The sequence below is a fragment of the Emys orbicularis genome, chromosome 2, assembly GCF_028017835.1.
Source record: "Emys orbicularis isolate rEmyOrb1 chromosome 2, rEmyOrb1.hap1, whole genome shotgun sequence".
In the NCBI taxonomy this organism is placed as follows: Eukaryota; Metazoa; Chordata; order Testudines; family Emydidae; genus Emys; species Emys orbicularis.
This window is the reverse complement of record NC_088684.1, coordinates 229690079-229707448: the sequence shown is the minus strand read 5'-3', so window position 1 is coordinate 229707448 and position 17370 is coordinate 229690079. Positions and strand designations below refer to the sequence as shown.

Here is a 17370-nt window from a genome sequence, read left to right as displayed (position 1 = left end):
GGGAGAAACAAAAATAGGTTAGATTCATTAGAGCATTCACAGGTAACAAATTATGTCAGTAAGGTTCCAAGTTCTGTTTAAAGTTAAAGGGGCCAGATTGTCCCTCAGCTTCTGCTAGATCTGGTGGATCTTGGCATCATTCCCCTGTGTCTTGGGACTCTGTGGATGCATCGGGGGATCATGGTCCAACATTCTGGGGGGCATGAGGGGAAGAAGTTATTATTTGCTGCACTTTTCTGTCCTGAGCATCAGAGATCAGCTTGGCTATTCCTACCTAATTTAATACTGCCAGAAGCAACAATAACTTAGACCTCATGTCTGCATCCTATTCAGAGTGTAGGGAGTTTTCTGTAATTGCAGAGTGGTCAGTGGCATCCCAATGTCTGGGGGGGGGGGCGGCAGAATAGCAGTATGGTGGACCTGACCACTCTCAGTACTGAAGGCCTGTCACCCTCACATGCCATGCCCTTGGGACCAACAAGGTTGGGAGGTGGCAGGTTCTTCCTTCTGAGGGGACAGAGCTCTTTAATGTTCACCTTGCTTTGTTTCCTCCCACACTAAACCCCCGTCTGCAGAAGGGTACCACTTGTGCCATAGAAAATGCTATAACAGCACAGACCAATAAGCCATCCAGTCAATATCTTGTCTCCATGTGTGGCAAATGATGATGGAGATATGCCACACTGAAGATGTAAAACATTATTGAAAAGTGCTTTACAAATATTAGACAACCACAGCAGCCCTTTAATTATTATTACCCTCCCCATTTTGCAGATGGGGAAGATGAAAGACAGATAGGTCTCTCTCATCTTGAACTCTGGTAATCCAGGTCTCAGTCATAGACTTGAACCAGTCTCAGATACTTCAGAGTAAGGCGTAAAAAATATCTGATGCCCCTCAATGTGGTACTGTCACTGATACAGTATCTGATGCCCTTCACTGTGGTACTGTCACTGATACAGTACCATGCCATTTGAGAGGGTGCTCTATCAGAGTGGCTTAAAAATTAAAGCCAACTTTATATGGCTTGGAAAAACTATGATCAATAGGGCAATTGACTGAAGTACATAACATCTTAAATAGAGACCGTTTCAACCTAGGTGGTTGTTCTCTGAACAAAGAGGATTAGATGAGAGCACACATGCAAAGTAAAATTAAATATATTCAGAACAGATTATGCAGCATTTTCTTTTATTCAGCAGCAGATTTTTATTCAGAAAAAAAGAAATAAAAGTATATGTTAAATCCAATCCAATAATAGGCCATAATATAAGAAAGCTAAAGTCTATATGTATAGGGGAGCTCCGATTTACTCCTTATTTTTAGTGAGTACACCTTTTCAAACAATAGCAAAGTACTATCATTTCCTAGTAGTTAGAGAGAGAAAATATATTAATATGCCATTGAGTTAATTCTCCTGTAAAGCCAAGGTATTGCCCCTCATTCCAGACTTCTCTTACCCCAAAAAACCCCTTGGTGTCTCTACATATAAATAGGAGGCCTCTACAGAGAAGAGAACAAAAAATAAAAGAGGAAAAATAGCTCTCAAATCACAGAAAAACATCAGTTAGTTACAGAAATACATGAAAATACTTTACCTTATAGCGGAGGAGTCAAGCACATCATTAAATATTACAGTGTGATCAGAAGAGAAATATCAAAATAGAAAAATACTAGAGGAAAAAGGTACAGCTAAGTAGGGCTCAATATGCTGGGGACCCTGATATGGCCAACGTGTGGCTGACTACAACTGTTTATAGTGTTTTCATGATATTAAAGAAGGTTCTAGGATTTTTCAAATTTAAATACTTCATCTGTTTAGGAACAGACTCATTTAGTGACCTCAGTGTTTTCCATACATAGATTAGTCCTTTTCACCTGCCTCCATCAAAAGGATGAGGGATCGCTAAGCTAATAGCACTATAGACAACAGTTATTCTAGGTCTTGGTTATTTTAGTTGCAAGTTGTACACCTCACAACAGTGTGAACCAGGGCCAAGACTGTCAAAAGTGACTAGTGATTCCATTTTTGGGTGCCCAGGTGGAAACACTTTAGAGGTAGGGGTTTAATTTTCAGAGGAGAGGTGCTCAGAACATAGTTAAATTTAAATTGTTTCAAAATGAGCACCCAGAATCTCTAGACACTTCTGAAAAATTAGACCTATATTGTTAGGCACATTTACAGCTAGAATTTGGTCAGCACATGCCAAATTTTGAATAGCTGAACAAAGTCCATATAAAGTGTGTTTGTTCTGCCTGAAAAAGTTGTGGGGCTGAGACACAGAACTTTCAGGCACAACCAGACACCAGGGTCATTTTCCCAAGGTTCCAGCAATCATGATCTGTTGATTCAACCTCACACAGGGATTCAGCCCAGCCAGTTTCCTTTGTATTAAGTGTGCTGGGTGTAATCCTGACCCAATTAAAGTCAATGGCAAAGTTTCCGTTGAGTTACTGGGCACAGCATTTAACCACTTGGGTGTCGCATCGGATGCAGGATTTGGATTTATATGCATGCATTTCCTTGAAAAACTCACTCTTTTAGAACACTAGCCCGTTTTGTACACAGTTTATCCACTATAAATCTGGTGTACTGGGATATATAGGGATTATTCATGCTGGTGTAAAATATACGCTGATAGATAGTTTGTATTGCGTTTCTATTAATGACACAGGGAAACATTTTTGGCTTCTAGCACAACTGATTCTCAGGCCTCCAGCATGTACATATTCATTCAGCTCCTTTTCCCATTGATCCATGAATTACAGTTTTGTGGTGAGAGCAGAGCTGCTTGGAATTTGATATATATCCACTCTATAATACTTAACTGAAGAACAGTGAAATAATTAGTATTCTAAATCTCTAGGTAGTCTTGTGAAATGTGGTTATATATTTTTATTATTTGAAAAGTTTTGGTGTTTAAATTAAAAAGTAAAAAAAAAAAGGAAGTTAGAGATTTTAAACTTCTGAGTGCATTCACTGTCTACTAGCTTCAACCTGCTCCCACCCCTCTCCAAAGAAAAACTTTTAAGAACCATCACAGTTCAAATATTAGCATTTTCTTTAAATCTCTAGACATGTCAGGTACAAATGTCAATTCTTTTGCCAAAACTGGAAAACAGGATAGAATGTGGATAATTATTTCTTCCTCTAAATATATTGTTATGTTATACGAGCATAATGAGCTTATGTTGTGAAGGGTACAATATTGTGGAGCCCCTCAAAATAATTTAAGAAATAACGCATGTGGGTATCTTTGTGAAAAATCCACTGAACATCATTAAAGGTGAAGAGACCCGGGTGCTCACTGACTGTGGAGGTGCAACAAGACACTGTATGTATGTCCTTGGTTTTCATATGGTGGTAAATGAAAAGACAAATCCACTTTCTTAAAAGTGACCTGCAAATAATTTGTAAAAGTCCAGCTACTTTGTTTGGGACACTAGCAATTAATTCTAAATATACTCTAAGATAGGCACTGACCGCATAATTAATTTTAAATCTACTATTCTTGTTTTGCATATCACTGGCATACAAACTTGTTGTTTGTATGGGTTTCTTTCTCCTTCAGTGCTGGGTGGGTTTCTAGTTTCATTTATATTTATTGTGTACTCCACAGGAACATTGCAAAATCTGCCCCTTCCACCACTACCATATATTAAAAAAGCATTTTCTAATTATTCATCCCAATGAGAAGTTTGAAAAACAATTGACATTCTTATGAACTTTAAAACCAGTAGATATTCCTACCAACTGCAGAAACTTTATATATAATAATAATAATCATGTGTATAAATCACCTTTTATCAGAGGATATTAAAGTTATTTGCCATTACTTTACACTTACAATCTTTCTGTGAGGTGTCACTTTTTAAAAAAAAGATTGACCTTTCTATTTGTATATTATATTTATAATGTAGATGTTTTAACTGGTTTAATGCCACTGAAGTTTGACATTGTTTTCTTCACCTCTATGGGCAGGGTCATTAGGTAATAAGATTTTAATTCACTCTTGGAAGTACTCTGATTTCAGACTAAATGGAGTTTAATAGTGACTGTAGTGCATGTATTGTGAGCTAAAGAAAAAGTGTGAGCTGTGGTCATGAAGGTGTATATTGTGACTTTATATTAGGAAGGAACTACATGTAGTTCAAGGTGTTGAGTGTAATGGTCAAAGTACTAAATCAGAAATTTATGGTCCGATAAGAACAGTTGAGACTAGAGAGGGTGCAGGGAGTTCCTTTCAGCACACCCACTAATTGCAGTGTCCATGCCCCATAATGTGTGTGTGGGTATGATCAGTACCCTATCCACTCCTCTGGGGAAAGCACATCTTAAATATTAAGAACCATTGCTGTCCCTCCAGCCGTTGCACTATAGACATACCTTTTGAGGCTATCTTTATGCATCAGGAAGGAAAAATAAACAATACAGGTTCATTTTATTTGCTCTATATTTCCCCATGGCTATTCGAAATCAGCCTACTTCTTTTAAGAAAAAAGCATAACCTCTTATAATAAAGAAAAGTCATGTTAATCTGAACAACATTACAAAAATATCCTCATGCTGAAAACCAAGAGTCAATCTCAGCTCCTTCATAGGGAAAGGTCAGGAATGTAGGACGCAGCTGATGTAATTTCTAAACAAATTACCGTATATACTCGATCATAAGCCAGTTCGTTTATAAACCGACCCCCCCAAGATGGATAAGTAAAAATGGAAAAATTTTTATAACCCGTTCATAAACCGACCCTATAATTCAGAGGTCAGCAAACTTTGGCTCCCGGGCCATCAGGATAAGCCGCCGGTGGTCCAAGATGGTTTGTTTACCTCGAGCGTCCGCAGGCACGGAGGTAAACCTAAGTAAACAAAGTGTCCCGGCGTGCCAGCTGCTTACCCTAACGGGCCGGGACAGCAACTGGTGGGGAAATTTTGAGGGGGGGGAGAAGCTGGGAGTCAGGGGAGTAACCCTTGTGACCACCCCACACATGACCCCACCCCTAGCCCAGGACTCCCACACACTCCCCATCCCATCCCTTCCCACCTTATCTGGGGAGGGCCAGGGGAGCATGTCTCTGACCTGGCTGGTTTCAGAGTAGCAGCCGTGTTAGTCTGTATCCGCAAAAAGAACAGGAGTACTTGTGGCACCTTAGAGACTAACAAATTTATTTGAGCATAAGCTTTCGTGGGCTAGAGCCCACTTCTTCGGATGCATAGAATGGAACATATATTGAGGAGATATATATACACATACAGAGAGCATGAAAAGGTGGGAGTTGTCTTACCAACTCTGAGAGGCCAATTAAGTAAGAGAAAAAAACTTTTGAAGTGATAATCAAGATAGCCCAGTACAGACAGTTTGATAAGAAATGTGAGAATACTTACATGGGGAGATAGATTCAATGTTTATAATGTCTCAGCCATTCCCAGTCTCTATTCAAGCCTAAGTTGATTGTATCTAGTTTGCATATCAATTCAAGCTCAGCAGTTTCTCGTTGGAGTCTGTTTTTGAAGCTTTTCTGTTGCAAAATTGCCACCCGCAGGTCTGTCATTGAGTGACTAGACAGGTTAAAGTGTTCTCCTACTGGTTTTTGAATGTTATGATTCCTGATGTCAGATTTGTGTCCATTAATTCTTTTTCATAGAGACTGTCCGGTTTGGCCAATGTACATGGCAGAGGGGCATTGCTGGCACATGATGGAATATATCATATTGGTAGATGTCCAGGTGAACGAGCCCCTGATAGCATGGCTGATGTGATTAGGTCCTAGGATGATGTCACTTGAATAGATATGTGGACAGAGTTGGCATCGGGCTTTGTTGCAAGGATAGGTTCCTGGGTCAGTGTTTTTGTTCAGTTGTGTGTGGTTGCTGGTGAGTATTTGCTTCAGGTTCGGGGGTTGTCTGTAAGCGAGGACAGGTCTGTCTCCCAAGATCTGTGAGAGTGAGGGATCATCTTTCAGGATAGGTTGTAGATCTTTGATGATGCGCTGAAGAGGTTTTAGTTGGGAGCTGAAGGTGACAGCTAGTGGTGTTCTGTTATTTTCTTTGTTGGGCCTGTCTTGTAGGAGGTGACTTCTGGGTACTCATCTGGCTCTGTCAATCTGTTTTTTCACTTCAGCAGGTGGGTATTGTAGTTTTAAGAATGCTTGATAGAGATCTTGTAGGTGCTTGTCTCTGTCTGAGGGATTGGAGCATATGCGGTTGTATCTTAGAGCTTGGCTGTAGACAATGGATCATGTGGTGTGTCCTGGATGGAAGCTGGAGGCATGTACAAAGTTACCTACATGCCTCCAGCTACAAGCTCAGAACATTGCTTCCACAGCCCTCACCTCCTGCAGACTGCTTGCATGGCCTTGGCTACTGTTCTTTGGCTTTACTGAGGCACAAAATGGAAAGGCTGGATGTATTTAAAGGTTGTCCCAGCTGGCTTCATAAATAGTCCCCAGCCAAAGTTCAGGAAAGCCTTAAAGGGATTAAACATGAAAATTTAATGACCAGAAGAACTTTGCTATGTAAATATTAAATATCCTTTTTAAATATTAAACACAAAAGTTCTTCTGATGTTAAGCTACTGTTAAAGTACAAGTAGGATGGAAACTAGTTTCAGTCACCAGCACTTGGGTTCACAACCCATTATTGTCACAGAATGTCAACAATTTTCTAAACCATAGAATGATTTCACCCATAGACTTAGAGATTCTGTTTGTCAAATATATCTCAGATGTTCTTCACATGCAGCTTGTCTACACTACAAAAAAAAAATTCTTGACAATGAGCAGCAGCACTAGGAGTAGCTTAACTGGTACTGAATGTGGGTTAGCTCCCAAGTATTGACATACTGTGTTCAAACTTGCAGGTTTTTTGTGGGGCAGACAGTCCCACAATATGTGTGTGTGGTGAAGAGTGCTTCTCTTCAGTATTGCCAATTTGAGCAAAATGGGTACAAATTTCACTTAATTAATGTGAGACCATACAGTGCAAAGCGGTTGTTATCAATGAAATAATAAGGCAGGTACTGTACCTAAATACTATTTATAAATATACTTACAAAATTACCCTTTGTCAATTGTTGAGGGCCCACCCAAATGCCAGCATGAACTCCTTGTTTATTCAAAATGGCTACAAGACTGCAACGTTTTAAACAAAACTTACCTAAACACAAGGATTGCTCATGATGGTCACTCCTTCTGAACTCTTTGATCAGCTGGGGAAGAGCAGGTATGTGTCTTTGCCATGTCAAAGACAGAATATGTAGTGGCACCAGCTCCAAGGCCTACCTTGTGGCACCTACACGAACCATTCCTGATTCAGAGCAAGGGGGTGTCCTCATACGAAGTCACATTGGCACAGGTGACTGATGGTTTGATGCTTTTTCTCTCAGATGGCCAACAACTGTGGAGTTTACCATCAATTCCATGCCCTCCACCTAATAATCATCCCAAACTAAAATCGACAATGGTGATTATTTGGAGATGGCCCCTAAGTGGCCTAAAATTTACCATCCTGTTGGAAAGGAGGACGTGTAAGAACCTGCACAGACATGTACAAGAATCAGCACAAATACCTGCACTAGAGAAAAGATGCACAGTGTAACCATACATATACACACACAAGTCAAGATGAACTGCATTTTATCGAGATGCCAGTGCCAATCCTTTTCTTATTCAAATACTGCTGCCCTTTAGACAGACTACATTGGAGCACCCCGTTGAGCCAGCCAATCTGATGGCTCAGTGCTGTTCTATGACCACCACATTGTGGTGTCTGCCCTCCCATTTCTTTACATTCCTATTTCCTTTTTAATTTCTGGCCAAGTCATTTTAAAAGTAAAATATACAGTAATAATAGTGACAGTTACACAGTACAGTAGAATCTGTGACAAAAAAAATCAAGCTTCAGTACAAGATACAGAGTAAAGAAAATGTAAAACTGTTGAGACATTCTACTTGTTACTGTGTCACATTGGATCAAAGCCAACATCTCATTTCACAGATGTAGAGGAGATGATAAACCCAAAACCCCTTTCCTTTTTTAATTACCTTTCAGTTTCTATTCAGATCTGACATTACAGCTCATACCTGAAAATATCAAAGCGAAGCATGAGCTTTTCCATGCTGATGAAGTTGCTCTTCTAGGGTAGAATTCAGGCAAATGAGAACTTTTACATTCATTAAGGAAATTTAATTGACACTGCATATTAACTCATGTCCTCTTTTTTTTTTTTTAACAGTTTATAAATGAATATCAGTGTTGAAGTTTGATGTCCTTTAAAGCAATTACTACATGATGGGCCACAAAGCAATACTCTACTGAATTCATTTTGTGAATTATGAACAAATGTTAATACAGTAGATGCTCATTTGCAGCAACACCTTGTAAGAGCAACCACCACTTATGAGCAACATGAATATCTACTGTACAATATACTCCCAGTTATGCCAGTAACATGCATTTTATTCGGATTGGGAGTTCTGATGATGAAGAGAACAGGAGGCCTTCAGCAGGGGGTGGCTTCACCAAGAGCCAGGGGTTCGTCATTGTCCTCCTCGCAGTCCTGCTTGGAGATCCCTGCTGTCCCTTCTCACTCACTCCAGTCACAACAGAGCTGCAGAGGGTTCCATGTGCTGCTGCCGAGCTGGTGACAGCCAATGCCTGCAGGCACAAGGTGTGAGGGTGAGGCTGCAGTCCTGACAAGGCAGAGAAGGGACCCCCCGGCCAGTGTCTACAGCGATTGAGTGTCCACAGCCCTGCAGAAGTGCAGGGAGCCCTCTGCAGCTCCTCCGTCACAGCCCCACACACTTACTCCCTGTGACAGTGGGGACTGAAGAAGGCTCCCTGCACTGCCACAAGAGCCATTCAGCATCAGGGTGGCCTCCCCACTGCTAGATGCTCCTCCTCCTCCTCGCTGTCCTGGCTGGGGTCGGAAGGTTGCTCTTTTAACCGAACCTCCGCATTATCCAAATCCCTTCCTTGTTCCCCAGCATGAGATACATGCTGTAGAGGCAGATATCTCATCTATCTCATGATGAGGAATTCTGATAATGTGGAGGTGCAGATAACAGGGGTTTGGATTAGCAGAAGTATTCTGTACATGAAATAGACTATTGTGCTTTATTTTGTTATTCCTTTCTTTAGTGGACAGCAGTGGTTACAGTCCAGAATGGCAGCTTCCTTGCAATTTGCCTTGTGACATGCAAACCCCTTACTGTTCCCATCCCCAAACTGGTTCTCAACCATGTCAGATTTGGTGGTAGTATATCTTGGTTATGTGGACAGTTTTCCAATGGAGACTAGATTCAGAGAATTAAACTCATTTCACTTTTGACCTAACCCAGATTTGAAGGCAACTCTTCAGAGGTGAAAGGCTGGTAGAACTGACATCGCCATAGAGCCAACAAGCAGCATCTGGGTTTAGTTTTGAAATTGGTTCAGGCTCCAGGATTGAGTTGCCTTTAAAGATCAGGTTACTGTTGGGGTAGCTGATCGCTTTGTTTCCTTGAATGTTGTTTTCCTTTAACTCATTCAGGATTATGGTATCTGCATATCACTCTTGAATGCAAATCGATGGCTCAAACATTTTGGAATGCATGGGTTTTGCATACATCTTGGTTTTGCAGCATAGATTTGCAGAGCATGGGGTGTGACTGTCCATGACGAAGGGTGAATGGCCCACAATTTCAATGCATACATATATTCCAGTTGGCAATCAATTGTATATAATAGTACTTTGTGTTGTGAATCAGGATCAAATAGTGTGTTAAGAAATTGGGGTCATCTGTAACAACATATAAGGAGTTTAGCATCGGTTTTGCATGTCCTAGTAGTTCCTCACTTAGAGAGCTTATAGGATTGGGCTTTTGTCTAGTCGTTGAGACATTTAACCTGTAACAAATGAATTACTGTATTAGGCCAACTGTTGAGTTCTAAATTGAGAAGACAAATCTTTGAATCCGTACAAAGGAGCTTTTTAGTTTAATTTTATTAAGGTCCGTGTTACTGTGTTTTGCTGCTACTTCAGTAAGCGCTGTAGCTGAGATTGCATGACTCTTTCCATTCTGTCACGCCACTCCCCCCATCTTCAATCATTAAGAATTTTTTGAAACTCTTACCTTTTGGGAGACTTTTCTTTGAAGCTTTGCCACTTCCTGATTACAGTTTGTTTGGAAAGTTTTAGGAATAGTTCTGCCTATATCAGTGTTTCTCAAACTGGGGGTCCCGACCCAAAAAGAGATCGCAAGGCTCGTAAGGGGGTTGCGAGATCACAAAAAATATTGCTGGGAGGAGGGAGGTAGCTGGAAGGGTAGGGGTGTGTACAGCAGTCACCGCTTTCTGGCCACCCAGGTCTGAAGGCAGTGCCAATGCCAGCAGTAGCTCAGAAGTAAGGGTGGCAATACCACAAATATGCTCCTATGAGTATGTTTAGTAATTTGCTGTCACTTTTTTGTGTGTGTGTGTGAGGGGGGGGGTGTTGTCACAGCCTGAAATATTTTCAAAGGGGGGGCATACCAAAATAAATCAGAGAGCCCCTGGCCTATATGAATGAAATACCAATGGGGGAAAATACACTTTACCCAAGCAATGGTAGCAAAGTCAGCACGGTCATGAGGCTAGGCATGGTCAAGGGTTGAACTCCAGCACTGATTGGATCAGCTACCCCGGACTACATGTACCAGCACCAGCCAGATTTATTGAGACCTTCCAATCCTGCAAGAACTGGAGTATTCACTCCTTTCAACCTAACTCACCCTGACTGTGCTGAGACTCTTGAATGTGGCATCAAGAACCTCAGCACAGTTGCCAGCAACACCCAGATCCACAGCATCTGTGATGGATCTAGAGCAGGGGTGGCCAATCTGTGGCTCCAGAGCCACATGTGGCTCTTCAGAAGTTAATATGCAGCTCCTTGTATAGGCACTGACTCCGGGGCTGGAGCTACAGGCGCCAACTTTCCAATGTGCTGGGGGGTGCTCACTGCTCTGCCACAGGCCCTGCCCCCACTATACCCCTTCCCAACCCCTCCCCTGAGCCAGCCGTGCCCTCGCTTCTCCCTCCAGAGCCTCCTGCACGCCACAAAACAGCTGATCGGGAGGTGCGGGGAGGGAGAGGGAGTTGCTGATCGGCGGGGCTGCTGGTGGGCGGGAGGCACTGGGAGCGGGTGGGGGTGGGAAGCTGATGGGGGGCTGCTGACATATTACTGTGGCTCTTTGGCAATGTACAATGGTAAATTCTGGCTCCTTCTCCGGCTCAGGTTGGCCACCCCTGATCTAGAGTATTCATTCTCCTCAGCATCCTCAGTTACCTTGGGGGATGATCACAAGTATGATCATGTGTACTCACTGAGAGCATTACCACCATCCTTTACCTCCTTAGGAGTTCCAGGGACCCTCATCACTCCCAGGAACCTGGTTCCTCACACCAGGACCTCAAGGCCCATACTTCTGTGCCCCTGTGGCCCTGTTGGGCACCTTGGTCATCTCATGGGAAGCAAGACTACTCAGACTGACCATACATGCCTAAGGCTCCTTCATTCATTTTTTCAGCAACTCAAGCAGCGCCCGAACTCCCACCAACTCAGGTCTCTCGTAGTCATGAGGAGGAGCAAGAGGAAACAAGCCCTTCCTCCATTAGATTCCTCAAGACCAGTTGCTTTGTCATCATCTCTGGGTGAAGCAGTGTTGCTCCTCAGGGCCCCACAATTAGACGACTTTAAGGCAGTGGCTCTCAAACTTTTGTACTGGTGACCCCTTTCACACAGCAAGCCTCTGAGTACGACCCCCCTTATAAATTAAAAACACTTTTTTATGTTTTAACACTATTCTAAATGCTGGAGGTGAAGCGGGGTTTGGGGTGGAGGGTAATAACCCCCTAAGGGGTCCCAACCTCCAATTTGAGAACCCCTGCTTTAAGGAGTTCCAAGACCTCTGGAAAAAAACAACGGCACTCCAGCTACCATTGGAGGAGGTGCAGGAGCCCACCCACAAGCTAGTGAATATTTTGCAATCTACTGCTCTGGAATGGTAGCCTGGCCTATAAATGAGGCAATAATGAATTCAGCCCAATCACTATAACAGACCCCAGCTACAATTGCCGTCACATCCAGGAAGGTGGACAGAAAATATCAATTTCCACCTGGAGATGTGGAATATTTTACAGCCACCCTGGTTATTATGGTGGCCAACAAGAAGGCAAGACAGAACAGAGCACTGCTAAAGGAAAAGAAGCCAAAAGAAGCTAGATTTATTTGTCAGGAAAGGCTATTATGTGGCTTATTTTGACTTGCCAACCATCAAGCATTTTTGGGGGGGACAGGAGGAGTTTGATGGAGTCCTGTGTTATACAAGAAGTCAGATTAGATGTTTACAGTGGTCTTCTCTGGCCTTGGAATCAATTAATTTATGAATTTTTTTTTTAAAAGTCTTGCTTCCTTTTTTTGAATATCCCCAAAGCCAAAATGGCAGGGCTCAAAGAAAGGAAATGTGGCATTGTAATAGCCCTTACCAAGGAACGGTGCCTTGTGTTGTTCTGAGGTGAATTAGTTTGAAAGAATGATGAACCTTTGAAAATTGGTCCTGTGGAAAAACAGTACGTGATCATGTAATTAAAGACTGTGTCACACTGCCTATGCACCGGGGGGAAATTAAGGGTGCACCGGGGGGGAATTAATTCTGGCATTTCCTAACATTTAAGTGCTTTACTTTGCAACCTCAGTAGTGGACTTTTAACAGAGTTTGTGTGTAATTTCCTAGGTTTTTAAACAAGCAAACTGGGGGGGGGGGATTCCATCCTGTGGCATCATATTGACAACCACATGGTTCATCAGCAGGGTTGGAATCTTTAGAGCCACTGCATTGACCTCTGCCACTTGAGTTAATGGAGTACTGAGTCTCACTATTCCTTTGCTGTCAGCAACTATGTATGAAACCCAATGGGAAAAGAGTGCCATTCACCCCACACCCCACTGCTAGTCCATACAGAGAATGACAACCTGTTATTGCTATCTGTCAATCTTGAGTTCCATTTCAGGCTCTGGATGGGAGTGTGCTATAGTGGGCACAGATTCTTCTGCCTATTCCTCCCCCTTCCTCTCCCCTGACTTGACCCATTCTGCACCATTCCCTTCAACTTGTCCCAGTCCTGTCTCTTCTCCATCCCTGGTTCCTTGCCCCAGTACTGTTCTTCTTAACTTACCTAGGCCCAGTCTCCTTGCCTAACCACTGCTAGTCTCCCTAGCCAGGCTCACTGTCCTAGACCCAGTCTCTCCCCCACCATTTCTAGTCCCAGGCTTCTTGCCCAGCCACTCTCAGTTCTCTTCTCTTGGGTCCTCATCCCACCTATCCCACTCTTCTTCTGTAGGCTTGTCATCCAATGTCAGTCACCCTGTCCACTCCAGCTCCCAGTCAGTCCCTGTTCTCGCCCGGCACCCCAGCTCTTTCTCAGCTCTCCCCAGTAGGTCTTAGACCTGGTTTTCTTGTCCAGTCAGTCCCAGTTGTCCCTCCGCTCCCCAGCTCCTTGTCTGATTTCAATGTTCTCCCCATAAGCCAACTATCTCCCAGCCCCCCTGAATTTCTCTCACCATCTCCCAGTGTTCTCTCCCAAACAGTCCCAGCCAGTCTCCTTGTCCAATCACACCCAGTCCCCACTCCCAGTTCCAGATTCTCTCCCGCCCCCCCAGCCTTTTTCTCCCCCTGGTCCAGCTCTTGTTCCCTCTACATTTGAATCAGACAGCTTCCTCCCCCACGTGGCCTGGGCAGAAGCATGGTCATTAATAGCACAGGAGAGACCATCTCCCTACTCGTAGTTCTAGGGCCCACCCCAAAGTAACAGGGAGCAACCATTACAGAGAAAGTCAGGCTTCACACGTGTAGCCCTAGGCTGGATAGAACATGCACAACCATATGCAGGCGCATGCTCCCTGAGGACAGACTCTGGAACAGACAGCTGCTGAAATTGATGAAATCTCTACTGAGCATGTGCAAACTTCAATTTGTCAAAGGCTTATCACTTGGCCAAACGAGCATATTTTGACAGCAAAAGGAACATCCCTGATATAAAGGCCACCCCCCTGCCAAATTACAAGTCCTTGCTTTAAAATATCAAACACTAGAGTCATTCAAAGAAAAGGTCTCAAGAATTTTTTAATGGACAAAAAAAAACCCCTTTTTTCTATAATCTTGTTCTTGGAAATGGCTGAAATTTTTCAGAAGAAAAAAATCAGCTTGAGGCTGAGGCAGTATGGAAAATTTCAGCCCAAACAGTTAAAGATTCACATAGTTGTAAGCAACAGAGTCTCATAATGGGGAGTGTCAGGCAAGCTTAATTGTAGGCCGAGCCACCAATACAACCTATAATAAACAGCCTGGTTAAAGTTCTAAAACTGCATTCTAACTAGTCCACATAACAACTTGTGCTAGAAACAGATGCACTCTCGCTATGACTCACTTATTCTACCGGAATGTTTTAAATTAACTTTCTTGGTTGTCATGTTTGAAAAAAAAAAAAAAAAAAAGTCCTGGTTTCCTTTAACAGATGAAAGAATCAGAATGTTATTGAAGCCAGTGCCGCAGTGGCTGAACTTTCTGTTACTTGTCTCCCCATAGGTGGAACATGCATTGCCAATTGCAATTTCAAGGAGGAATTTTTTTTGTATACAGCAATGTTTTCCATTTGTGTGGCTCAAACAGAAATAATTTGGTACATTCTAATTCCATATGAAAATATTTTTCATCAGTTGTAAATGTCAGTACCGTAACATTCTTTAGCAAGTTCTATATTGATCTGGTATGCTTATTCAGAGCTGCTCGCAGAAGTAAAACAGGATAAGCCAAAGGGCGGCCCTCCAGAGAGTGCAAATGTAATCTCCTTTACCCCAGGAGCCTCTCTACACAGGTTCTGTGAAGTCTTCTATGTGCAGTGACTCAGGGAAGAGGCTGTTCTCTGTAGCATGTTCAGCCCATGGATTCCTGCATGTAAATAGCATATGGAGGAGTTGCTGTTTGTAGCAGCATTGCCTCGTGGTGGTTCACCTCTTTGGCTCTTCCTGAGCACAGCTGCAAGTAGGGAGAACCTAGCTAATGATAGCATGACTCCACCAAGGGAAGGGAGGGAGGGATTGCAATTTCTGTTCTAGGCCTGCCCTTTCTCTGAGCTTCTCCTTAAGCTCCGCCTAGTACAGCAGGACAAATACAATTCCTTGGAAGCATCATCAATGTAACCCAGCTGAGTTTTCAGTCCTCTCTGCCCCCTCACAAGGGCTTTCTCTGATGCCAGCCCTTATTTAGGTTTATCACCAGGCTACTGTTGAGTGAAGAGACTTGCTGGTAAACAAAAAAGAAAAGCATGTAACTGCTCTGTGAGGTGTACAAATGAATCCCCACGTCTGTCTGCATTAATAAACAGCATGTGTTAAAACTGTAGCAGATTCTGTTACTGAAAGCTGAGGGTTTCTGTTCTTTTGTTTATACATCCAGAGAAAGCAAGCAGCATGGCTTCTTACTAATGCATAGTAATCTGGTTTTGATCTTCATAAGCAGGGCAACTGTACAATAAATCTGAAAAGAATCCTATTATTGATTGTATGTTCTAACTGTACTTGTTCTTACAGGGACAAGCTGATCTTCTAAAATATGCTAAAAATGAGACATTTGAGAATCTGAAACAAATCCATTATGCCGCTCTTTCATGTGGACTCAATAAACCAGGCACTGAAAATGCAGAAGTCTCAAAGCCCCGTCGAAGCCTGGAGGCCATACCTGAAAAGTCAAGTGATGAAATTGGAGAATGAGGGAACTTTCTGCTCATAATTCTGGAGTTTATAACTCTGCAACCAACTGTAGCTGCACAGGACATTTGCTTTGCACTTAATATTGAAAACTATATTTGGAGTTTTTAAAGCACAACTGGAAAAGCTAATTACAATCTATTAAAACTGTGAACGTACTTTGCAATTCTGCGTGTGACGGCAATGAAATTGTTTAACATGGAAATTATCTTGCTGGCCAAAATGTATATGTGTAAAATATATCCTAATTCAGTAAAGTGTGCTGAAAAGGGAAGGTGGATTCATAGGTTAGACTGTGACTGTGCTTGATTTTCAAAATAATTAGGTGTGCAATTCCTTGATTTTTGTGCAAAATTCAGTAATTGTTTGTAATACATAGGTATGCAATTGTGCACCTAACTTATGAAAATCAGGTCAATAAAATGAATTACACATTCTCTAAAAAATGTGGATTTTATTTTAGACACTTGAGGGTATTTGGGTTTGGAAGGGAATTTTTTTTTTCTTGTTGAGCCATAAATAAAAAGGAGAATGTAACTAGACAGTGCTCACTGACACTTCAGTGCACTATAGGAGAGCCATTGTGTGAAAGGAAAATGTGCAATCAGTCTGATATAGCCTAGGCCTGAAGAAGATACATACCTATGAACTTCAGCAAATGTGTACAGCTAATGTAAAAGTGACCAAACTGCGAGTAAAGTGTTATAAATAATTTTTCATTCTGTGAAGTGAAGTGTTCACATTAAAAGCAAGTTTTGTGATATCACTCCCATGCAAGTAAATCTTTTAACTAAACTTTAACTTTATTTTTCAGTTTAAAAATATTTTCTTCCATACACAATAGGTGATATCTCAGTTACGAGGTTTGTCAAAAACCTGTTTCTGTTATTTATTTTAGATAAAGGTACAGTAGCTAATGTACTCTTAAAGTTATTATACAAACTTAGAGCCATCTATTAGGGCTTCTGATTTAAGTACAGTGTATCATCACACAGTGCACTATATTCAAAGAAAAATAAGATTAAAATGCAGCTTCTATTCAGCAGGGGGGATTTTATTGAATCCTTGAGTGGCACTTTACACCATACGGAGGTTTCACTTATACCAAACCAAGGCCCTGATTCTGCAATGAAAGCTGTATGAGTGGACCTCTGCATCTACACAGAATCTTGTTGACTTTAATAGAGCTCTCCCTAGAGGCAGCAATCCATCTACATGGATCTGATTACACAATAACCTTTAGTCATCTATGCAGTACCCTTTGAAGTTGCTTTTCTAAATGACATTCTGTACAGATTAGGAGCTGATTGTAGCATGTGCTGCTCACTCAACTCCCAGTGAGCAGATCATATACTGCAAGCCCAAAATATTATGCTCCTACTTAGGCAAAACTTCCATTGACTGCCATATAAAAGATGTAAAATATGGCCCATAGTCACTATTGCTCTTTAAGTGATCTTTCCCAAGGCTGTCAGCTGTGAGATCCCTGATTCCATGTGAAATTGATAGGAAGCAAGCAGCATCCTTAGTAGTAGTTAATACAAAATTAGTCTGCATGGGCCAAATGCATCCCTGATGTATTTTTCAC

The 17370-nt window shown here is 42.1% G+C and overlaps 1 protein-coding gene across 1 annotated transcript in view; it reads left to right on the top strand.

Annotated features, from left to right (window-relative positions):
- Positions 1-15785, top strand: part of PLCL2 (phospholipase C like 2) — a 102143-nt gene extending 86358 nt beyond the window's left edge. The window contains exon 5 of the mRNA XM_065399156.1: positions 15606-15785. Within this exon, the coding sequence (XP_065255228.1) occupies positions 15606-15785 (180 nt within the window). The remainder of the gene's footprint in view (positions 1-15605) is intronic.
- The last annotated feature ends 1585 nt before the right edge of the window (positions 15786-17370 follow it).